The sequence below is a fragment of the Balaenoptera acutorostrata genome, chromosome 5 (genome assembly GCF_949987535.1).
Source record: "Balaenoptera acutorostrata chromosome 5, mBalAcu1.1, whole genome shotgun sequence".
In the NCBI taxonomy this organism is placed as follows: domain Eukaryota; kingdom Metazoa; phylum Chordata; class Mammalia; order Artiodactyla; family Balaenopteridae; genus Balaenoptera; species Balaenoptera acutorostrata.
The window spans coordinates 70,736,079-70,761,562 of NC_080068.1; the positions used below are offsets into that span (position 1 = coordinate 70,736,079).

The 25,484-nt window shown below is 40.8% G+C and overlaps 1 protein-coding gene across 13 annotated transcripts in view; it reads right to left on the reverse strand.

The window, feature by feature from the left end:
• Window positions 1-2,634: 2,634 nt before the first annotated feature.
• Window positions 2,635-25,484, reverse strand: part of DCUN1D4 (defective in cullin neddylation 1 domain containing 4) — an 81,465-nt gene continuing 58,615 nt past the window's right edge. For 12 of the 13 annotated variants that reach the window (XM_007180790.3, XM_007180792.3, XM_028166071.2 and 9 more), the window contains 4 exons: window positions 20,079-20,187; window positions 8,266-8,370; window positions 6,054-6,156; window positions 2,635-5,945 (listed from right to left, as the gene is read on the reverse strand). In XM_007180790.3, coding sequence (XP_007180852.2) covers window positions 5,890-5,945; window positions 6,054-6,156; window positions 8,266-8,370; window positions 20,079-20,187 — 373 coding nt within the window. In that variant the 3' untranslated portion in view covers window positions 2,635-5,889. The remainder of the gene's footprint in view (window positions 5,946-6,053; window positions 6,157-8,265; window positions 8,371-20,078; window positions 20,188-25,484) is intronic. The other variant, XM_057546776.1, reaches the window with a different exon arrangement.

Here is a 25,484-nt window from a genome sequence, read left to right on the forward strand (position 1 = left end):
GCCAGACACTATAAAACTCTTAGAGAAAAACATAGGCAGAACACTCTATGACATAAATCACAGCAAGATCCTTTTTGACCCACCTCCTAGAGAAATAGAAATAAAAACAAAAATAAACAAATGGGACCTAATGAAACTTAAAAGCTTTTGCACAGCAAAGGAAACCATAAACAAGACGAAAAGACAACCCTCAGAATGGGAGAAAATATCTGCAAATGAAGCAACTGACAAAGGATTAATCTCCAAAATATACAAGCAGCCCATGCAGCTCAATATCAAAAAAACATACAACCCAATCCAAAAATGGGCAGAAGACCTAAACTGACATTTCTCTTAAGAAGATATACAGATTGCCAACAAACACATGAAAGGATGGTCAACATCACTAATCATTATAGAAATGCAAATCAAAACTACAATGAGGTATCACCTCACACTGGTCAGAATGGCCATCATCAAAACATCTACAGACGAACAACAACAACAAAAAAATCTACAAACAATAAATGCTGGAGAGGGTGTGGAGAAAAGGGAACCCTCTTGCACTGTTGGTGGGACTGTAAATTGATACAGTCACTACGGAGAACAGTATGGAGATTCCTTAAAAAACTAAAAATAGAACTACCATACGACCCAGCAATCCCACTACTGGGCATATACCCTGAGAAAACCATAATTCAAAAAGAGTCATGTACCACAATGTTCACTGCAGCACTATTTACAGTAGCCTGGACATGGAAGCAACCTAAGTGTTCACTGACAGATGAATGGATAAAGATGTGGCACATATATACAATGGAATATTACTCAGCCATCAAAAGAAACGAAATTGAGTTATTTGTAGTGAGGTGGATGGACCTAGAGACTGTCATACAGAGTGAAGTAAGTCAGAAAGAGAAAAACAAACACAGTATGCTGACACATACATATGGAATCTAAAAAAAAAAAAAAAAAGGTTCTGCAGAACCTAGGGGCAGGACAGAAATAAAGACGCAGACGTAGAGAATGGACTTGAGGACACGGGGAGTGGGAAGGGCAAGCTGGGATGAAGTGAGCGAGTGGTATTGACATATATACACTACCAAATGTAAAATAGATAGCTAGTGGGAAGCAGCCGCATAGCACAGGGAGATCAGCTCGGTGCTCTGTGACCACCTAGAGGGGTGGGATAGGGAGGGTGGGAGAGAGACACAAGAGAGAGGAGATATGGGGATATATGTGTATGTATAGCTGATTCACCTTGTTATACAGCAGAAACTAACACAACATTGTAAAGCAACTATACTCCAATAAAGATGTTAAAGAAAAAAAAATGGGCCCAAAGGAAAAAATAAATAAATAAAAGTGTGTACCTGGATCCTGATTTTTAGGAATCTTGTTCTCTACCTCCTCTCTTGCTTTCAAGCTTCTAAAAATCTTAACATCTGTATCTGTCCTTCCTGGACTCTCTTGATCTCTACACAAGGTTTCTTAGGTCCTGACAATTCTTGGCCATGTGACTTGCTTCCTTCCTTATCCATTTTCTGGGCATCCACTCTGAGCTGGAGGTCCCACCGTCAGGGAGGTAAGATTCTAGCGTAGGACAATTTTAGAAAGTGGTGACCAAGGCTGACACACACTTACAAACTAAGTGGGTGGTAGCCTTGGAGATAGTAAAAATGGTCATTTCTACCTGGCTCCTGGCACATGGTAAGCACTAGGTTACTAGCTCGATGTTTAGAAATACTCAACATACAGTAGTAAATTTTTAATTTTTTTTCCTCTTTGGCTGAGGACCGTTTGTACTGTCTTATTAAAATACTGTATCTGGAACTATTCTAGCTTAAAGGAAACTGAAGATGCATGACGACTAAATGCATTGCTTATCCCTGGATTAAAAATAATTCTCAAGGCCATTCTTGGTACCAAGGGGGAGATTTAAATCTGGACTGTATATTAGGTAATAGTATTGTATCAATGTTATATTTCTTGAGTGTGAGCAGTGTACTGTGGTTATAAGAATGTCCTTGTTTCAAAATATGAAGTGTCACAATGTAACTTACTTTAGGATGGTTCAGAAAAAATTCCATCTCTGTATCTATAGGGAGAAGTACACACACACACACAGAGTGGCACTGAGAATGTGGCAAAATGCGAACAACAGAAAACATAGGTGATAGGTATATGGGTGTTTGTTATGTTATTCTTGCGTTTTTTCCGTAGCTTTGAAATTTTTCCATATAAAAAGTTGGGGAAAAGCAAAAAAGATTAAAAAACGAAATACTTTGAAACAACCTTAAGTGATTTTTTTTAAAATTTTATTTATTTATTTATTTATGGCTGTGTTGGGTCTTCGTTTCTGTGCGAGGGCTTTCTCTAGTTGCGGCAAGTGGGGGCCACTCTTCACGGCGGTGCGCGGGACTCTCACTATCGCGGCCTCTCTTGTTGCGGAGCACAGGCTCCAGACGCGCAGGCTCAGCAACTGTGGCTCACGGGCCTAGTCGCTCCGCGGCATGTGGGATCTTCCCAGACCAGGGCTCGAACCCGTGTCCCCTGCATTGGCAGGCAGATTCTCAACCACTGTGCCACCAGGGAAGCCCCTACCTTAAGTGATTTTTAAAGAAAAAGTCAGAGAAGAAAGAATTGACAAATCAGTTCTGAAACCAAACACAAATACTTTTTATTTATGGGGTATCGTTTTACATCAATTCCATTAAAACCTAAAACCAGTTTGCTGTACTCAAGTTAGATGGCATAACAGTATTTCAGTTAAGCTGGGAGTCACAGGACTTGCACACGTTTTTTATGAAGGTAATGCAAATACTGACGACACGAAGCATTCACAGTTACAGGTTAGCTGCTGTTCACTAACAGTAACCCCCAAGAGAAATGACTTCATGAAAAAAAACAACCCACGTTTTGGTCTCATTTACAGACACCCAACCTTTCAGTTGGTCAATGAATTCTATACATTTATTATACAACGTATGAAAGAATAAAAGATAAGGCGTACAGAGGTATTTTAGCAGTTGTAAGAATAAAAACCAAGGGCACAAACTAACTTTTAAAGCTTTCTGTATAAACTTCAAAAGCACTGTTAAGATGGAGACTGAGAGGCAACGGAAGTTTGTTGTTAATCCAGAATCTAGAGGTCTGTCTAGTCAGATTTATAAAAACTTAATTCAGAGGTCATGCTTCAAATAAGCTGCATGTAATGTTACAGGGGGTGTTTATGGCAAATCAAATAAGGAAATTTCCGACCTACCGCAGCAGTAAACATCTAAAAGTTGCGTTCTGTTATGACAGAGTATTGCAACGTGGAGTTCAAAACATGATGGAAAGGGAAAGGGTGGAGACGTAGGTGAGAAAGAAAAACCATAAAAAGGCACCCTCATTCACTTGGCATTCACCCATAAACAAGTGCTTATGTAACTGAGGGACATTTTTAAGAAAAAGTATCTTATTACCCTGGCCCCTCTTCTTCCCCTTAAAAATAACTGCACAGAATCAAGAAAACCAAGGGCAAGCACTCTGCAGTCACAAAGATTTATTTTTCAAGGGAGTTCAAAGATTACTCGAACTTCTCTAAATACGCAAGATTATCCCTTTGGAATACTTATCTCCATATTAGGTACATCATGAAATAGTTTTTACTTGGCTTTTCCAAAATCCCTATCATCAAAATGTCCATTGTGGTTAAAATGTAACATCTTCCCTGTAACAATCCTTTTATTTTAGGATTAACTGTGCTTTAGTGTTTAAAAAATTCTCCAGTTTCTAATGATACCTTTTAAACCAATTTCATCTATGATTTATATTTGCTTTAAACAAAACTAGAGTTGATCAAACTTAAGAACTGCTGCCTTTAAAGTGTAATTTGTCAACTTTATGGGATCCTTTTGAAAATGACTCAAGTTTTCAACAGATTGGAACCTGCCTATGGCCAATCGCCACTGGAGTAGCAGGCGCCCGTCAGAACGGAAGCCCTTTCAACACATTGGTCTCAGGAGCAGTGCTTGCTCAACATCTTCTATCCTTTGCAGATAGGAATTTGTGCAAACTGGTATGAATGTGTAAGGTAGAAGGGAGTCTACAACTTCTCAACAAGGAATGGTCAAGTATGCTTAATCACTACAGAGTTTTTCCAACTTCTGGTTTATTTCACAGCAAACCAAACCTTTCTATTCGGTAGAAAAAGGAAGTAATTTCATTCTACCATATCATGATTTTGTATATGCACACACACTGTATATACATACAAAATTCCTGTCTTTGGTGGTTCAGTTAGGGAAAAAAATAATATATGAAAATCTGAACACTGTTGGCAAAGAAACTGTGAAATCATGGTCAAGAGTAGCATTGTCTGTGTGCTTTACTCATTTAATGCCATTTAGAGGTTCACATTTGACCCAAAAGGTCTTGGGGCCAGATTTTGAAATAAACGGAACCTCTTCCAACCACTGCATGTTCAATCACGGATTCTGCTCACAACTAGGCATTCACTTGTCTAAATGCACCATTAGCTTTCACTTGGTTTAAGTCGTTAGACTTTTGTGTTTTCACAAAACTTTAGGGACTAAATTAGTCATTCAATAGCACCAGATAGTTGAGGGAGAAACATGTTATTTATACATTTCCTTGAGAAGGGTAAGACAAGGGGGGAAAAAAAAAAAGACATAAAATACAAACCTAAAACTACCGTCCTGTTTACTCTTGTTTCCTCATCCACATAAATAATGGCTACCACCTCTCTGTACACATTACTCAGGTAATGATGAGCGGCCCCTCCAGGAAAGGTCCTACCGTGTAACAGAGATTTTAGCTCAGTGCTGGTGGAGTCGTGTCCACTGCCTGCAATGGACATTCTGCCAGTAAAAGCCTAGCGTGAAAGAAACAAAAATGGAAAGCAAAGCAAAACGCCTCTCACTTATTGTATAGTTCTTTCCCCCTCAAAACTAGAGAATTAAACACCATGAAAGCTTAACTAAAAATTCAAGCCACAACTAAAAGTGCTCTGCAGTTATAAATTGCCAGCAAACCATTAGGTTTTCATGGAGGCGGCAAAATAAATTTTACTTAGAATGGCATAGAAAGCATCAGCAGACCAAACACGGACTAGAAGAATGCAAAAGGAAAAAAAAAAAAAACACTAAAAAAGTTTACAAAAGTTTAAAACCAATGGAAAAAAAAAAAAAGATGCAATTTTAATTTGTTCATCTGTACCTATAGTCAAACCATGCTAGCTTTCACATTAGAAAATCAAAACCTATACCCTGCATGGTGGAAATGATTTGTGGCATAGTATGTGTCTGTATGTTCAATTATTCTAACTTCCATCATTTAAAAATGCTAATATTTAAGTAAACCAAATTATATTTGGCATATGCCTCTGAAAAGTTATGACTCCCACCTCCTTCCAAAGTTGGCCTCTTAAACAATAAGGTTAATTCTGGCAACATTTGCATATGGTAACAGTTGTTCTGTCTTGTTTTCTGAAATGCTACATTTGAGACCAAATAAATGTATAATTGGTTCATCTGAAAAAAGGGACTAGAAATATGCCACAAAAATTATTTTACAATACATTTCTGCAGAAATAATCTCTAGGTGAAGCTTCTTCTTTTTATACACATATACAAAATTTAAACAGCAATATACACATAATCACAGTGAGGACGTTGGCAAATTCACCAATCTGTAGTGTAAATACAAACTGCAAAGCAGCCTTCCAAGAGAACAATGCTACACAGCAAGCAGAGCTGGCCCGTTCAGTAGCAAACACCAACACGTCCCTGCCAAAGGGAGACAGTGCAAGAAAAGCAGCATGCGCTTGGACACAAACAGCAATTTATGGCTAATGGTTGACATAACTGTGGTAACAGTGACTCTCTCGCTGCTATGCATAAAGTCCTAGGACATCTGTTTGTCTTTATACCATTCCACAAACTCGTCCAACAAAACTGGCCCTGAAGAGAGAGAGAGAACAACATGGCTATGAGGCTTCTCACAATGAGGCAGATGAGCAAAGGTGCAGGGGCGGGGGGAGATCGGGGGAACACCTGCCCGGTACTTACATGCTCCATCTTCATCGTAGTTGCTGAGGTCAAGGTTAATTGTTCTGCTAAACTCTAGCACATTGCACCACTGGTCTTTGTTAATAACTTTATATTTTGATTGCTGGTGGAGGGAAAAGTAGTATGAATTACTGACACACACAATTAACCAATGAGATGGTTTCAATTGCTGTAACAATCAACTTAATAAAGTTCACGAAGGTTAACTCTTTCCATTTGAGGTACGTTAAGCACCAATCTAGGAGAAAGGTGAGAGAGAGCAAGAGGGGAGCTTCAGATGACAATTTTCATTACAAAAATATTATGGAGGCTCAACACAAAACAACAAATACATCAAAGAAACACAATTTTACATCCCCAGAAATGAAATTTCTAAACAGCAGAAACCCTTTTACGTAAAAGAGCAATAATTCCTATCCCACAGAGATGTGGCAAGGATTTAAAGAGATAACTTCTGTAATTCACGTAAAGTACTTTATTTAGTGCTTGGCACACAGTAAGTGCTAAATAAAGAGTTGCTCCCATTAATAGCCCCTGACATGAATGGCATGCTCACTGTCAAGCTGTTAGCTTACAGCACACGCAGTGGTGGGTTGACTCAACGAGACCTTGCTAAGTGCTGCAAGCGGTCTCAGGACCAGGCGGTCTAGCCACTGAAGAGTTACTGCTCTAATAATTCAGAACTTGAGTCTGATCATAAAAGAACTCAGAATAGCGATGAACTAGTTTTTCTCTTCCTCCCAGACAAGAAATATGCCACACGCATATTTTAAAATACAGTATTCCTGTATAAAGATTTAAAAATAAAACCCAGTCCGAAAATGTTTAAAAATCCTCGCCACTAAAATCAGGAACACTGGAAAACAAAACAAGTACTTAAAAGCAAAGAGAGCTGCACCAACGGTTTGGAGGATGCAAACACAAGAAAAGCTCAAATGAAAGGATTACTGTGCCCTTTTCAAAGAAAAATGCAAACTAATATAAGAGGGAGAACAAAGCACAGACTACAAGTTTAACTTTCTAAGCAACTAAAAGCAAAACCCAGTCATCGAAACAGTTGACGGTGCTCCTGGAACTGTGCGAAGTCAAATTTGCTGGCGGCAAGGTCTTCAGCTACAGAACCCTTCACACCCGGGCTCAAATTCTGCCCAACTCTCTGAGAATAGGAATCTGTTTCTACTCATTTTCCAAACAAAGCTAACACTTCTTAAAGTTGTCAGAGAAACTGGAACAGATCACTGGTAAATATGGGTTGTCACAAGTACAAGTAAACAAGTACTTCTTGTATTAAAAACTAGTTTTTATACCTTTCTTCAGGAGTCCCAGTTAGTAATGTTAAAAGCAATTTTTAATAATAGTTCTCAAAGAATCCTATCAGTTGGAAGTTTTTCTGGACCATTACACCAAGTAAGTTGTAAGGAAGCTCACTTCAAGAGTGAAGCTGGAGTCAGGGGAAGGCCCAGTATTTTCTCAAAGATGCAACACCCCCATCCGTTCAAGCAGAAAGCATTTTTTAAAGGGGCCTGGGACTGGACGGCAGGAAGGATGGTCTATGTGATATGACAACCCATGTAACTCACACTTACATCTCAGATTCCTTCAGGTCCTGCAGAGTTACTACACTGCATCAAAGCCAGTTCTTAATAACCAACAGCTCAAAATTTCTATCGCTAATACTTAAAAAGCAAATGAACGACAATGATAGAGGAAAGTGCTGGATTACTTCTAATACAAATGTGAAGAAAATTTAAACTGCAGGAGATGCTGTCTGAAGGAGTTTGCCACTTAGATTGATCTAGGTCCCCAAGTTACTTGGAGATAAGCGGAGATAAGAATACATGACAAACTTAATTTAGTGAGAAGGCAGGTGAACTTCACCTAAAGCCACAAAAGACAGTAAATCTTGCTTTACTCTTGTTATAAAGAGCAGGAAATCTAAACAAAAACAAGCTTTTAAAATGGGGACAAGAGAGGAAAGGACAGAGCCGCGCTGTCTCGGATGCGTTTGTACTGGGGAGCGATGCAGCACATGCAATGCACACACAGGCACACTCAGAACGCAGGGAAGTGCTCACTGACAGCCATTACGTCACCACAGTTCCTACAGGCAGAAAAGTACAACAAACAGAAAATTACATAAAAGAGTTAAATAAAGCATACTCGGTTGTTCTAAGCAAGCAAACATACATTCCATAAAATAACAATTTAGTACCTCTAAGAATTGGTGAAAAACTGGAAAAAGGGGCCAGATTTTTCCTAATAACAGTCCCAACATGCACTTGGCAGTGTTTATGTCTAGGCTGCGCTGGTCCTTTTCCTGTTTAACAAACAAAAACAAGGATGAGCCAGGTGCCCCCAAATAATAAATCCCAATAATTCAAATTTCTGTTTTACTTCAACAAAAAATTAGTAAACAGCTCATTTATCATACACTATAAAAACCCTGAATCCAGACTAAGGTGGGGGAGGGGAGGTGTCAGGACACAGTGGGAAGATTAAACGGTTTGGTACTATACAATTTTACTGTGAGAAAGATTCATGTCAACTGAATGATCACCCTAATGCAAAATATATTAGTTACATGGTAACAATCTCTATGATTATTTCATGCGATAAATAAAAATCTGTAACTTGCTGTTTGACATTTATGATTATTATCAACATCATAATCACTGATCCCAAAGTCCATAACTTAACTAAATGGAGTTTAAAGGTTTCTAATTCCATGCTTAGGAATCAGGTTTCCTTGATAAAAATCATTTTTCCACCAATTTTTATTTCTTTGGTAAATGTTTTTCTTGTAACCTAAAAATGTTGTTGTTAAATTGAGCTCGTAATGAATGCTGGGGCTCTGGAGGGTCTTCCCAAATCAGAGGATGCATTCACTCCCCGACTCTGGGGGAAAGCAGTCTGTCTACCTGTTACGGTCCTTCTTACCTTGGAGTTGCTGGATGTGAAATCTCCTAGCAGAACACCCCTAACTAACAGCCAAGTGAAAGACAACATTGCATAAGGAATGCAGAAAAGACATTTACATAAACCTGAATATGGGCAGATTAAGCTCATTTTACTTAGACTTGCAATTAAGAATCCTAATTTCTCACTGATCTTTCTTACCAATTTCCATTCGGGAACTACAGGTGGGCAGTTTCTATGCAAAAGGACAGAGGACGTGGGACCCTAAGTGGTAACTTTATATATCCAGAGCTAGCCTCCTCGTGGTATCTCAACTTCAAAGAAAGTCTGCAAAAGTGCTTTTCTACAAAGGGATAAGGAAAAGTGCCCGGCTATCCCACGTGGGGCGGAACCTAGATGTTCACCAAATTACGGGGTGATGCCGTGACCACCACTGTCAGCCACATGTGCAGCTACACACACCGCCCAAAAAAATTGTTACCGCAAGGATTCTAACAGTGAAGTGCTCTTTAGTATACAGCGAATTTCTGGCCGTGACACTGAATTTTAAAGTGACGGACTGAAACAATATAGCAAATGTAAGGCAGGGCCTAACTCAACAGCCAACAAAGTAGATGAAGATTCGGGAAGATGTGTGATGGGTCTGTCTTTTGGTCTTGGTTGTACAGCACAACGACCGTTCACCAACAGACCAGGTCGGATGGCTCCGAGTCACCCTTCCCTGTTCTGGCCACACACCTGAAGTCTGAGGATGGCGGGGGACCCCAACTCCACAGTTCAGTGCAAATAGGGGCCTCCTCTCTACAGCCTGCTCGGCTGTCCCCGGCCACGCATACCACCCTGCTCAGGGCTGCAGTACCCACTCCGTGGAGAGGACGACGGCAGGAAAGGTGCCCTCGAGGGGGCCCACCTTCTGCCACCAAGCCTCACAGGTCTGTTGCACTGCACGGGCTCTTCTGCGGTGCACTGTGCAAGCAAACGGAAAGCTTCCTCTCACCGGGTCACACGGGTGTGGCAGCTACGGCACGCCCCGCTACGGGGCATCCACAAGGAAAACGAGGGAACTGCTGAAAACACACGCGGCACCACAGGACCGGGCCCCAGGTCACCTGCTGAACAACGGCTCAGGCAGCACCGGGCTGAGGGCACGGGCGCTCTGGAAATGTGCTCCCTTTGAGGAGTTTGTAATCCTTCACTCAACCTAAAGTCGCTAGTCTTGCCCTGATACATACTGTGCCTTCTTCCAACATCATCCATGTCCCCGTGACAATGGACATACACTAAGGTGACAAAAAAAAAGATACAAAGGACCTGGACAGACTCTTTGAAACAGTGCAATCGTCTGACAAACTGATGATCATGAAGGATTTCAGTGCATGTGTTTGGCAGCGATGCCAAAACATGGATGAAAGGCATCAGACTCACAGGACTGGAAAGCTGAACAGCACTCACTTATTCCTGCTCTGCAAGGGTGCCAGCCAGCAGCTCGCAATCACTAACACCATCTTCTGCCTAGCAAATAAGAGAGAGATATTATGGATGCACTCGCGATCTGAACAGTGGCATCTCGCTGATAACCAACATTGCCTGTGGATGGATGTGAGGCTACGTGCAAATGCCCAGGACGGGGAGCACTCCGAATTCCTGGGGACAGCACAGCTGAGAGATCCCAGAGCAAACAGCTACTAAACAGCAAAATGGAGACATGCCCAGGGGGTTCTCTGACAATGATCCTAATGGCATTCTCAAAAGGCTTCCCAATTAAAAGTGAAATGAATCTCCCAGAATGTTATGAAGCAGCCATCAACATTACAAGTATTAAAAAAAAAAAATCACCTTAACAAATTCAAGGAATACAGCAAAGACATCTAGAAACCCCTCGCAGGAAATTCAAATAGTACACTGTCAACACCAACGCTGTGACTCTGCTTGTGGAGCACCAGGGAGCGAGCGGCAGATTTCTGCATCTCAAGGTCAGAATTTAAGCAGAAAGTACCTTGAGACAGGCTGTCCAGAGTCAACAAGCATCCCCAGAAGGCCCACTGAGGTTAAGGGAGAAGAAGTGAAACTTTTCTCCCTGCCCACCTCTTAACCCAACTTTCATTTTCTAAGATAACAAAATAAAAAGCAATTTTATTTTTCAAATAATAATAGGAAACGAACAGGTTCTATACACACACCAAAGATGTACTAACCCCCTATAATACACAACTAGATTCTGCCTTGTGGTCTTCCTTAAACACAGATTTTAAAATTCAGTTACAGATGAGATCAGCCCTCTTATTTACAGCTGCAAGACCAAAGGATCCTTCTCTGAATATTCTATGAAGTTATGTTTCATATATGGAATAAATGCACTACTCAAGCTAAAGACTACTAACACCTAATGTAGAGTAGAGAATAATGAAGTTTTACCGAGTTCTGATTTGACGTTCAAAAATGAAAACAAATATTGCCTTTGTTTATATAAGACTGTTGCAACACAGGTCTTCCTGTAAGATGTGAAAACTAAGCATTTTTTTCTTAAATGGCACCAATGACACAAACTGAAACAAAGTAATTAAACAGTTAATTGTCAATATGCAAATATAAATATATAACAAAAGTTAATCTTCAAACATCTAGGTATCCAGATACGCTGTATCACCAACCCCTGTGTCAAATGATCTACTTCCAATTTTCACAAAGTTTGAATAGCTTAAAGACTTGTACTTGAAAAGGGGAATGCTGAATTACTAAAATTATAAAGAAAAAATCTTCAACATTAAAAAAGAAATTCTTAAGATTTTCGAGAGAGACTAGATGAACTTTAGAAATAGTACATAAATGCCCATGATCACAACCATTTTAAATGGTGACAACCAAGTCAGAAATCAGTACATGAAATCAAAAGGCCTTCACTGAAGACCTGTAATATAGGTCACGGAACGCTCATTTGAGACCACAGGATTACAAAATATAAAGAGAAAATGCAGTCTTCCTTACCACAGTTCAACAAACATAAGGCAAAAATAGCGCTAAAGAACTCAAATCTTAAAGTGGTTGTTTACAAAGCTGAAAATACAGCAAATCAGTTTTTTGAATGAGTTTTTTTTTTTAATACACATTAAAAACAAGCAAAAAGGTCATAAAACCCATGAGTGCCCTCCCACTGGGAAAAGTGAAACTAAACCATAATGCTCTTAGAACTTACCCCAGCACAGTTTTCAAATAACAATGTTTGCAAGGCAATTACTTGATTAAGCTCAACTACTGACAATTCCTTTAAAACAAAAGAAAAAGAAAGATCTGCCAACAGGCATAGCTTCTCCACAGTCGTTTTGTTTGGCATAGATTCTATTACTGTATGCACTACTCTTGGAAGGTAAATTATTATTTGAAACCTAAGTAATGTCAGCGAAGAATAATTCAACAACTATTTCTAATTCTACGGTTAACTTTTACTGAGAACTTAAACTGAGCCAGAAACTGTTTTAAGTGCCTCATACTTCAAACTCATTTAATACAACAACCGTATTAGGATAGGCGTTATTATAATCCCCAATTTATAAATAAGGAAACTGAGGCACAGGAATGAAATGACAATCGATAAGAGCTGGGGCTTGAACCAGGAGTCTGATTCCAAGCCTGAGCATTTCATCGTGTACCAATCCACCTCCCCGAGAAGGAAGGGGGGAAGACAGCTCTCAATGTTAAGAGACACACAGTCCAATTCGCTTTACAAACAACTGCTGAGCAAATCTGGGCAATAACCAAACGGTAATCTTAAAGGTAAAGCTGACAAGATGTCCAGGGTAACAGACCTCAGATGAGATGACCACATATTCTTCCTACTTCTGTCCTCGCACAGGCCCACCTTCTGTTTTCCTCATAATTTACAATGAAAGTACAAGGTAGAAGTAGAGAGGAGTACCTATGTGTGTGTGTCTGGTGCGTTGGGGGTTGTGTGGAAAGGGAAAGTAGACAAACACATCGGTTAAGAAGTAAGAAACTGACTCAAGTTAGAAGAGAAAATGAATCAAATGGTCAGAGCAGATGTCAGATTAGAGCCAAGCAGAGTTCTCTGATAACAGGGGGTGTTGAACACAAGACCCAGCAAAATTTTTCTTCGCGAATTCTAACATCCACAACCATTCCATTAAATGGAAGCGACATAGACGTTAGCTTTCACCTGTGACCTCTTACACTTTCTTGAAACACCTCCTCAGAAACTAAGTAAAAGCACTGGTAGCCGGAAAAGTGGGTGCATCAAGGGACAGGCTGTGAGGACTGACTTGTAACAACAGATTAACTGTCACAGGATCACCTCTCAGGAAGGGGGATTCCCACTGGTACCTTCGGCCTCCCCAAAACCCTCCGTTACAACTTCTTCAAGCTTTACTGCAAGGAATGAAAAACAAGGACTTGCCCCTAGACTAATCTCCCATTCTTCTCTTGCTCACTGCCCTTCCCCTCCTCCACCCTGAAGGCCTCCCTTCTCTCCATCCAGCGCTTCTCCACCTCAGTCACGTGGGAGGGCTCCACTCGGCTCCCATCTCCCCCACCCCACCTCCGAGCCCACTGAGGACTTGCCTCAGTCCTCCCCATCATTCTCGCCTTCCTACACCAAGGCTGTCGGAGGCAGCACTGCTGGAAGACCTCCGATAGCGGCATCTCCGTCAATTCATGGTGTCCACTCTCAGCCAGGTGCCAAGATGTTGCTGCTATCAGCACCTCACTCAGCCCAACATTCATCCTTCTCAGAACCCCAAGAGGCAACTCTCTGTGGCTTTCAGCACAGTACCCTGTCTCTGCCCCAGAGAATGCAGAAAAAACAAATTTAACTCATATTTAATAACTAGTCCAGATCAACCAAAAAAATCACTATATTTAGTCTTTTTATCTCATTCTATTTGCCCAATCTTATTCTCACTAGGTCCTTTTAAAGGAATCAAGGCAAAAACGGCTGTTTTACTTAAGGAATTCATACAACCATATTTGTTTATACAATAAATAAAATCCACATTAGGGGGAAAACGCTAAGCATAAAAGTACTCAGACAAAATTCCACTTGTAGAAAGAAGTGGCCATTTCAGCTCTTGAGTCTCTACCCCACCATCTTCCTGGAACAGGACACCACAGGACGGTGGACAGTCTGAGTCAGGAAGGTGGTGTGGCTCTGTGGGGAGGACACGGTCTGCACGCAGGGGCAGAGCCCGGGCCCTCGTGTTGTCCCCTCCTCTCTGGCCCTCAGCCTTGTCGTCTGCCTTGTGACAAGACTGGACCAAGTGTCCTCTTGTGGTTCCTTTCAACTCTCAAGTTTCACGAGTCTCTGCCATCCCTAAGACTACAAATAAGTTCAGGTCAAAGTAAAATTAGGAGAAAAATAATATAACTTTACAACCAAGTACTATTTTTAATTGGCTACAAGATTCTAAGGTGAGGGGAAAACAATCGCACTCTTAGGATTATAATTTTGGTGGAGAGATGTTAAAGGGGCATTTTATCACTTTCTGGTACTACAGTTTCTTTCCTGGTATATTAAAGGGTAATTCAGAATATTTAACATATGTCATTGTTATTTCCAATAGAGAATATTTAGGATATTAAAACTATAACAAAGTTCAGTTCTTACTAAAAGTTCAATTTTAAAAGGTCTGCTGTGTAATTATGCGTTATTACCTCTACGAGTCATTTTTCCAGTAGGAAAAGAAAAGGATTGGAGGGAAGAAGTGGGGGGGTTGAATTCTGCTTCCAACCAAGACAGAGTTAGAGAAACCAGGTTCCCACGCCCCGTGCACGTCAAACAACCAGAAAACTGAACAAAATCCATGAGACAATGGCTCTCACGCACTGGTCAGTGTGCAGCACAGGAGTATGACCACTGAGAAAAAGGATAAGACCCCAGTGACAGCAGCATACTGTGTGGGGGTGGTTTCCAGGCCACAGCACAGGAGGGGGACCCAGCCCCAGCCCAGTGGAACCCCAACCGACTGAGTTGGAAAGGACAGAGTTTGTGGAGTCCAAGGAGGCATATGATTGGTGGGGCAAAATACCAGCAAGGGGGGAGCTGCACAGAGAGACCTGGAAACCTGCAGAATGTCTCCCCAGCCGCTGGCTGAGGACTTGTCTGTGCACATGTGAGAGGAAACCACCTGAGTCTGGGAAAGAATCACTGCAGAAGAGTATGCAGAAATTCCCAGAGCTCACATGGGGCTGGGAATAGTTTCTATTTCCACCAGCCACAGTGGAAAAAATCTCATAATACATAGGGCCTTGGATAGAATCCTCAGAAGGGTATTATTGTCTTACTAGCGGGGTTAAGTCATCCCTAGACTGAGGCTGCTCTGGACTAGTCCTTTCAAAGGATCAATCTGATTCCAAGTAACTTAAGTATATACCAGAAAAAAAAATTTAAATCCAACATTATTTAAAGGAATACAACAAACCCCAGCAACCAACAACATAAAACTCACAATTCCCTGCATCCAACAAAGAAAGAATAAAAACTACTAGGAATGCAAAGAAGCGGAAACATATTGCCCACAGCCAAGATAAAAATTTTTACCAAGAGAAAGAGATACAGAAATGACAGATATGATGGAACCAGAAGACAACGGTGTTAAAACACCTGTTATAAACACATTCTAGATGTTCAAGAAGGTAGAAGAAAATATTATCACGATGAGAGAAATGGATATAAAAAGACACAAATGGAATTTCTAGAGATGAAAAATATAGTATATGAAATGAAAAATATACTGGGGCTAGGATTAGCAGAAGAAAAGATCAGCATTAGAAGATATAGTAATAAATATTATCCAAAGGGAAAACAAAAACAAAAAAATTGAACACAGTATCAGTAGCTTGCAGGACAATATCAAGCATCTAACATAGGTATAACTGTAGCCCCAGAAGGAAGAGAGAGGGAGAACAGAAGAAATATTTGAAGAAATATCAGCTGAGAAATTTCCTGATTTAATACAAACTGTAAGACCAAAGACCTAAAAAACTCAACAAACCTTAACCAGAATAAACATAAGGAAAATTATGCCAAGGCACACCATAGTCAACTTGCTGAAAAGTAGTGAAAAGAGAATAAAAGCAGTCAGAAAACAAAACAAGACAGTATGTTCAAAGGAATAATGAATGACACCAGACTTATCATGAGAAACTCCACAAGACAGAAGACAATGGAGAACTATCATTAAGGTACTACAAGAATAAATGGTCAATCTAGAATCTTTTGTCCAGAGAAGTACCTTCTAAATTGAAGGCAAAATAAAAGCTTAGAGATTCATCACCAGAAAATCTGTACTATGAGAAATGCTGTAGGAAATTTTTTAGGCAGAAGGTAAATGATACCAGATAGAAACCTGGATCCACACAAAAGGAAGAAAGAGCACACAAGTGGTGTATATTTGGGTAAATATAAAATATATTTTTGCCTATTTAAAGCAAAAATGATATTAATATATACTATGATCTGAATGTTTGTGTCTGCTCCCCACCCCCCAATTCATATGTTGAAACCCTGATCGCCAAGATGATGGTAATAGGAGGTGGGGTCCTCAGCTGCAGAGAGCTCCCTCCTCCCTTCCACCACGTGAGCTTATGGCAGAAAGACACCTATCCTGCTGGCACTGTGATCGTGGACTTTCCAGCCTCCTGAATTATGAGAAATAAATTTCCATTATTTATAAGCTACTGAGTCTCTTGTATTTTGTTACAGCAGCCTGAACAGACTAAAACAACAGATTGTGCGATGTATAATACATGTATAAGTAAAATGTATGACACAGCAGCAAAAAGTACAGAAGGGCAAAATGAAAGTGCACTATTGTAAAGGCTCCTGCATTATACATGAAGTGGTATATTATCGGAAGATGGACTGTGAAAATTGAAAGATGTATACCGTAAAGCCTAGAGCAACTGCAAAAAAATGAAACAGAGACACAGCTAATAAGACAATAGTGGAAAAGAATGATTCAAATGGAATCTAAAAAAACCCCTCAATCCAAAAGAAGTCATGAAAAGAGGAAAAAAGGAACAAAAACAGATGGGACAAAAAGAGAAATGAATAGCAATTTAGGAGATGTAAACTTAAGCATATCAATAAATACATTAAATGTAAATTGTTTAAGCATCTCAAGACATATATTGTCAGACCCAACTATGCATATGCTATATATAAGAAACCCACTTTAAATATAAAGGCACAAATAGGTTTTTAAAGAGGATGGAAGAAGATATATCATACAGACTTTAATTTAAAAAAAAAGCAGAAATGGCTATATTTGTATCAAAGTAGATTTCAGAACAAGGAATATTATCAGAGATAAAGAAAAACATTTCATAATGCTAGAGGGTCAATTCTTCAAGAGGACATAATACTAAGTCTATCTAAACCTAATGCCTGAGCTTCAAAATACATGAAACAAGAAATGATACAAATGACAGAAGTAATTATAGTCGGAGAGTCCAACATTCCTCCCTCAGTAAATGATAGAACAGTAGGCAGAAATCAATAAGGATACAGAAGACCTCAACAACACTATCAACCAACTTGACCTAACTGACATTTATAGAACATTTCACCAAACAGCAGCAGAATATTCATTCTTTTCAGGTACACACAAAACATTCATCACAGCAGACCATATTCTGGACCACACATCAAGCCTCCCTGCATTTTAGTGCACTGAAACTGTCCAGAGTATGTTCTCTGACCACAGCAGAATTAATGATAAAAAGATTACTTGGAAAGTCCTAATAGTTGGCAAATAACACAAGCCAACACACTTCTAAATAACCAATGAGTCCAAAACAACCACAAGGGAAACTGGAAAATATTCTGAACTGAATGGAAATGAAGACACAACACCTCGACACTTGTGGGATACAGTTAAACCAAACAAAACAAAGGATTCAATAACAAACTCATCTTACAGCATATTTTAGCTAAACTGAAATCTATTTGGTAATGATTAAATACGGGTGGTTGTTATTCATCATTACATAAAGGGGCTTAATTTGCTGATATTACTGATACTCTCCTTAAAAGGCAAAGATCTCTGTGGGCTGCTCCCAGGGATATGATGAAAGAAAACAGGCACTCCCTTAACCTGTCAGAAAAAATGCAGGCCTGTACCCAAACTCCAAGGCGAAGCTAGCGGGACACGAGGGCCATGTAAGTGCGGGCACGTGTTCTCTCCGGGGCAGGAGGATTCTGTGTGACAGTGGAGGCACGTGGCTTGGGCCCAGAAGCCCGACGCTGAAGAGAGCAGTCGGGGAACAGACCTGGCTCCAAGCAGAGCCTGGCGGGACAAAAGGCAGGCAGCAGAGAGGCGGGGGCAGGCGGCAGGTTCAGCGCACTGCTGGTTCGACGTCAGCACAACACAGGCGTCTTGTGGGAGAGGAAGCCTGGGACTGGACTACGAGGGCCTGGAGGGAGCCGCAGACGCGACCTGGAGCCAGAACCTCAGTTTGAGTCCTGAACCTACTGCTGAGCAACGAGGCGGCCCTGCCCCAAGTTCCCCACTCCTCTGTGAAGGAGGACAAAACCATCCCATCCGTCACTCAGCTGCGGGGGGAGTAACTGTACCATCCACACGGTGCTGAAGCACTACACTCACACGGAGGCGATGGGTGCAATGGCTCGGTGAGCTGAAGGTGCCCGAGTGGCCCCAGGATGAAGGAAGATGGACGACACCCTACTGGTGTGAGTGTGGGTGAGAAGGGACAGAACGTGGACGCAAGGCCACGGCAGCAGTACAGGCGAGGGGCACGGCCTCAACCCCAAGGCTGTGGTGGAAGCACCAAGAAAGAGGCAACAGAAGGGGCCTCGGTGACCAGCCAAGAAGGGGATGGAAAGCCAGGGAGGAGCAAAACGGAAGCCAGTTCTAAAGCAGTGGATATGTGGGAAAATTTGACCCTCAAACAAGGAAGTTAGAAAATATTTTCATGAGAAGGCATGATGCTTCTAAACAAACTTTTGCCCATACAATAGGACACTGCTGACTTTGGAAGGAAAAAAACTCATGAAACAAAACATTTAATCCTAAAAACTATGCATCCATTCTAAAAGCATCTGGCAAACAAATTCTATATACATTTACACAAACGCTGTTTAGTAAAACACTGCAACTGAATTTCACCATATTGCTTCTAACATCTATAAATTTTCATGCATGTCCTGATTTTACTTGAAGGTTGCAAAAATTCACAAGTGAGGACATCACAGTGAACTACTAATGTGTTATTATAGATGCACCGGAACTCATCAGCAAATAAACCTTTGGCTGAGCTAACAGAGCCAAAGCGAAGAAAAAGTGAAAAGATCAACAAGATGGTAAGAAAAAAGAATTATTTGTCACTGAGTTCTCTGCTTAAAAAAAAAAAGATTAAAAAGAAATCATCAATCAAGAAAGCCTAGTCACCTGAACCCACCAAACACACAAACATAACAGAAACCACCATTCTGCAATAAAGTGTAATCGTACATACGGGCCGTGGACGGTGAATGAACACAATGCCAATTTATACCTCAGAATTCGCTACCTACGGTGACCAGGCTGAAAAATACAGCTTTATGTCACTCCAGTAGAACCACCTATTCACCTACTTGGACTGGCTCACTACGTGACAAACAAGATGATCACTTTTCAAAATGATGACTATAAATTATGTTTGAATAACATCCACTGAAATTAGCTTACGTTTGAAATTGAAACGATTTTCAGATATGATATAGCACCCCAAATGAAACTGGCTTTGATCTGACTAACTCATTCCAGTAAACTCAATGGGTGAAGCTTTGCTGTTTCATGAGAAGGAAAAGATTGTCAAGCTTACCTAAGAGACATTTAGAACAGTGTCTATTACATGCCCATTTACAAATTACTTCTAAGCCAATCTCAAGAGCTATTAATAGTCTGTCACTAGAGCTTTTTGCTGACATACCACATTCTTGCCCAGAATCAGTTAGTGTAGAAAGTGTACACATAGAGAGAAATTCTAACTAGCATCCTGGGAGTAGCTTATTCAACTTCCTTGCTATAGTACATAAAACAAACCTCAAAAGGGGAGGGAGAGAGAGGGAAACATCTGGATAGTCTCCAGAGAACTCACCCGTGCAAAGTCAAACGCATATCTGTAAATAAGTTTAAAGTTTGTAGAATCATTTAATAATGATCTTAAGTAATCCAAAGTATTTCTGAGTTTTTCTGTTGTATCACATCTAGAAAAACAGAATAAAGGCAAATTATAACCCGAGTTTTTTTTTTTAATGTGGGGCAGTAATATAAAACACAATACCAAAAGACAATAAAAACCCTGGAGTTGGAACATGTCCACGATGAGCTATTTTTTTCCTACACTTTTTATTTTAAGAAATTTCAAATGTACAGAAAAGTTGAAGGCCTAGTAAATACGCACCCGTATACCCATCCCCTGGGTCCACCACGAGCACTGTCACATTTGTGCTCGCTCTCTCACATACGTGCACTGTTTCCTGTACCATTTGAAAGTAAGTTGCCAACATAATGCCACTTTCCTCCTAAACACTTCAATGCCATCATCACTCTTAATATCCTAGAAATGTTAACTTTCTGAGCTAATATATGACCCATGCGCAAATTTCCCAATTTTCCCCCAGCTGCTTCTTTTCATCCGGGATCCAGTCAAGGCTCATGCACTGCTTTCAGGTATCTATCTCCTTAGTATCTAGAAGGTGTCCAGCCTTTTTTCTGTCTTTCTTGACAATGTCATTTTTTAAAAGACCAGACTAGTTGTTTTGCAGAATCTCAGTGTGTCAGATAATTTCCCTATGATTATATTTAGATTAAGTGCTCATGATAAGAACTCTCCACGTGATGTCCTTCTCAGTATACCCCGTGAGGAGGCTCATAAAGTCAGTCTGTCCCATTACTGGTGATATTAAGTTGATTCATTTGGTGAAGGTAGCGTCCACCGGATTCTCCACTTAACGGTACTCTTCGCCCTTCTGAAATGATGTGTAATCTGGGGGATGATACCTTGAGACTGACAATCCTGTTCCTCAACAACATTTCACCAGGTGAAACATTTTAGCATCTATTGATGATCCCTGCCTGAATCAGTTTTACATCTGAAGGTACAAAATGGTGATTTTTCTAATTCTATCATGCTTTTACACTTATAGGCTGGAATTGTTCTATAAAGAGTTCTACTCAGCATCTTTCTTACTTTCTGGACTTAAGGATTTTTGCCTTTTACTCAGTGTTATAATCTGCTACTGTCTTCATTCTTTTTGATGCGTAAATTGTCCTTGTTTGGGCAGTGGCCCCTTCAAGCTGGCTCCAGTGTCCTTCTGACATGGCCCCCGTCAGTCTCTGAGCACATCCTCACTTTCTGGCACAAGATATTCTAGCTCACCTTGTACTCTCTCTACCCTAAACTTGAAATCAGCTATTTCTCCAGGGAGCCCCTAGTGATGACAATCTATTTTCACAGGTAAGTGACACACTGTTTATTTTTCTTAAGTAGACTGATTGGTTATTTTTACAAACTAATTTTCTGTTCATAATATCTAGCCCTTAAAAATGAGAACAAAGAGTCATCATTTTCACTGACAATATTAAAGCTTTTCAGTGCTGCATGTGTATCCTTGAGTTTCTCTGTAGAGCTTTTACCTCCTACCAAGTATAGACAATACATATTACAAGTATTATCAATGTAAATATTTTACATACTTTATAAACTAAAATATGGTTCATAATAGAGTGTACTAATGTATTTTTAGCAATAAATTTGTGAAAGCTTTTTTTTTTGTAGCTATCTACAAAAAACTCCCCAGGATCTATTGAGATGATAAAATATCTAAAAGTCAAAAGTTACAGTAAATATTTCATTTCTATGAGTCTACAACAATTTAGAATGTGCTTTGTTTCTTCCTGATGTTTTTGAAAACTAAAAAAGATTAAAATTAGACTTTTAGAAGTCAGAAAAGCCTTCTTTAAGGGACTGACATGTAAGCTGAGAGCTGAAAGATAGGTGGAAACTAGATGTTTTTGGAGGGGAGGGCTTTCCACATTAAAGGAACGGTATGTGCAAAGGCCCAGTGGCAGAAGGGAGCATGCCAAGTCCAAAGACTAAAAGAAAACCACTGTGACTGGACTGGGTAGAGTAAGAGGGGAAGTGGTCCAAGATGAAGCTGAAAGGGAGGTAGGGCCAGACCACAAAGGGTTTTTGTGGTCCACAGTGGGTTTTTTTGTTTGTTTTGGGAGGTTTTTTTGAATCCTAGAAACAATGGAAGCCACCTCCTATCATGGGAGAGGTCGTGATCAGGCTTCCATCTTGAAAAGCTCACTCTGGATCTCTGTGGAGAAAGGTTAGGGAAGGCAAAAAAGAGACACTGATTGATAGCTTAGTTACAGAGATTTACTGCCAGAACCCAAATGAGGGTTGCTGGAGGCTAAAAGGATGCACAAGAAAGCAGTAAGTAGAGCCTGCGAGGCAGGAGTGGGAGCAGGGCTTACCTTGCATTGGGCACTCTACTGTATGGCTCGATTTTCTTATCATGTATATAAATAACGAATAATATTTTATTAGTAATAATATGGGGGCGGATCAAAGAGGAGGGAAACCAGCTAACCCCAAAACATCTAAGGCCAAGGTTCCCCTCTTCATTTGGAAAGAAGGTTAAGGACGAAAACCACAGGAAACTGGCCAGATTTGGGCCAGTGGTTTAGTTTAGTTAGTCCTGCCCAATGAAAGGAAGAAGAGCAGTTGTTTGTTTCAACAGATTCTAGAGCAGGAACCACTCATTTAGATGACCATTGCATAGCTAAAAGAAAATAAAGTCGCTGCAAGGTGAATATGATGTTCTGCAGCGTGCCTGGAAGCAAGTCCAGCCACACTGGCAAAGACGTCCCTACGTCTGCAAGACGCTCAGAGAGCTCATCTGGAGTGTCAAGCATAAAATGCCCAAAGTAAAATTTTCACTTCATGCATCTATTAAGGATGGGTTAGAGACAATACTGTCAATAAGGGGTTTAATCTGCTTTAAAAGGGGTCTTGTCCTGCGGAGACTGTGGACTAACCCCCATCAGGGAGACAGGCCGCTGAGTCACCCTGTCTGAACCGCACGTTGCCATCTAGTGGCCACTCAACAAGGCCATCTGCAGAGGGGCTCAGTTCAAACAAAGGGCCTGTGAAGAAACAGGCTCGGCCTGAGACTTTTCAGAGAGCAGCTACATCATTCAATACATTTCCCCCTGCTTTTCTGTGTACCACGTACAAGGAAACTTGCGGTAGTCATACAGGGACAGTGCCACACCGCTAAGGGGCATCTTTCCCCGTAAGAAAATACGCATATACTGTGGAATGAAATCATTGCTTGTTTGAACTCTGCTGCTGTAACACAGTCAGAAGCAACAGGAATCAGGATAATAATCCTCAAAGGTTATAAAATCAAAGGTAGTTCTCTCCCATTACCTCGGGACAGCCTTTGCCCCTTCACTTGGTCAGCCCAAAGGTATTTTTCCAGCCCATCACCAGTTCTCTGCAAAGTTAGCTACAAATCTAACACACTTTTTTGGGGTTTTGTTTTGTTTAGCTTAGCTTAAACACTCTATAAGCTTAGTTCATCAGAGGTAACTTTAAACCACACGTTGGAACAAGGCAATAAATAAAACAGTCAATTAAAACAAGAGCTGGGAACTCCCTGGCAGTCCAGTGGTTAGGACTCGGCGCTTTCACTGCCAAGTGCACGGGCTCAATCCCTGGTCGGAGAACTAAGATCCCGCAAGCCATGTGGCCAATAAATAAATACATAAATCAATCAATCAAGAGCTGTGCCTTCTCTGAGAACGACTGCGGGAACTTGGGGATAGATGTTCCCTACCAGCTGCTGTCACTGCTTCCAAGAGTCACAAAACATGGCCCTGGAGAGGCCAAGCACACAACTCCAGATGGCATCCAGGAGACTGATTTCTGGGTGCCCTGGGGAAAGCCACATTTCATCACTTCAACGTTCCTGGTTTTAGGGACATTACCAGGGACACCCAGGAAGTGGCAGAACCGATTCAAAACTCTCTGGTTCCAAAACCCATGGGCTTCCTATTTCTAGCATGCGCTCACTGTACAGTTACAATTTTTTTAGAAAAGGTTTTGTTATATACACTTTAATTCCAGCTTGAGTCCGTAAAACTTCACTGGACAGGTTTAATAAAGCCAAAAATGAGAAAAAAAGAAAAAATCCAAATAGAAGACAAAATAGATCATTCAAAAGATGGACTACTTTCCATCTTTAGAGCATATAAAGGATTAGCCTCTGCGTTTTCTTATTTATTGGGTGCAAATATCTTATAAATGCAAGTAGCATAAAGAGAAGTGACCTTATTACTTCTGGATATTCTGCCTGAACACTGCTTCCAAGCTCCTGCCCCAAATGGACTTTGTCTTGTTCACGGCTTTTGTTTCCCCAGGACCTAGAATTCTGTGCTTGGCACACCTCTGCCACTCAAATATTTGCTGAACAAATGACGAGCCTAGAGAGGCAGGAGGGAAAGGGGGAGGAAGTTCTTAAAACTTGAAATTGTGCTATTTTTGAACTACAAAGAACCTTAAAGGTTATTGTGAGTAATCACCTTCACCTCACTGATGAGGAAACTAATCTCAGAGTTTCATCTCACAGAAGAAAGCAGATTCCTCAATTCCTTCACAGTGGATCAGGTCTGTTACTACACTGTAAACTATGAGGGCCAAGTGGCAGCATTCTATGGGAATCCACCTGCCACTACCCGTGTCACACAAAGCGGCGAGCAGAGTTCCCCACAAAGAGCTTGTGGGGCGCCCCCCACCCCATGAACACACGCGTAGGCCTCTTCCAGGAAACTGTGTATTTCAATTCCCAGGCGACGCAATCCTCAAAACATGGGCAAGGCCTGGCACGGGGTGATATTCTTCTGTAAAGGCAAATGTAAAAACGAATCTAGAACTGTACAAAAATGGATACTACACCCGCTTAAGACACATGAAACTGTGCCTGAAGAAATGCTGATGGTGCCTTCTCTAAAGCCATGAATAAAATCTTGATTTGGCTGTGCATTCATCATTACAAGGATACTTAAAAAGGAGCAGCCATCACGTGCTCTGTCCCGAAAGCAACAAAGGGAGGCAGCACGGAAAACAATGCAGGAGTTAGTAGGCTGGAAATTGTAAGGAGGTGTTTCCCAACACGACATACACAATTTTAAGAGATTCCAGAGACTTAACCCTAAAATTCTAGAGCATGCTGAGAGGAAAGCGTATCTGTAAAAGGCTGATTTGGCTTTTACCTAAAACGCACTTGTCATCAGACAATAGCTGTCAGAGGAAGAATGTGACTGAAGAATCAGAAGTCTTAGGTTCTCCTCCCATCCTACCACTTTCTTTCACAAATCAAATATCCCTTCTAAGCCTCAGTTTGCCCATCTGTAAAATGTGCAGGGTAAAGCCTGATCTGCCTAGGTAGCTGTGAGGCTCAAATGAAAGAACAGTGAACAGGCCTCATAA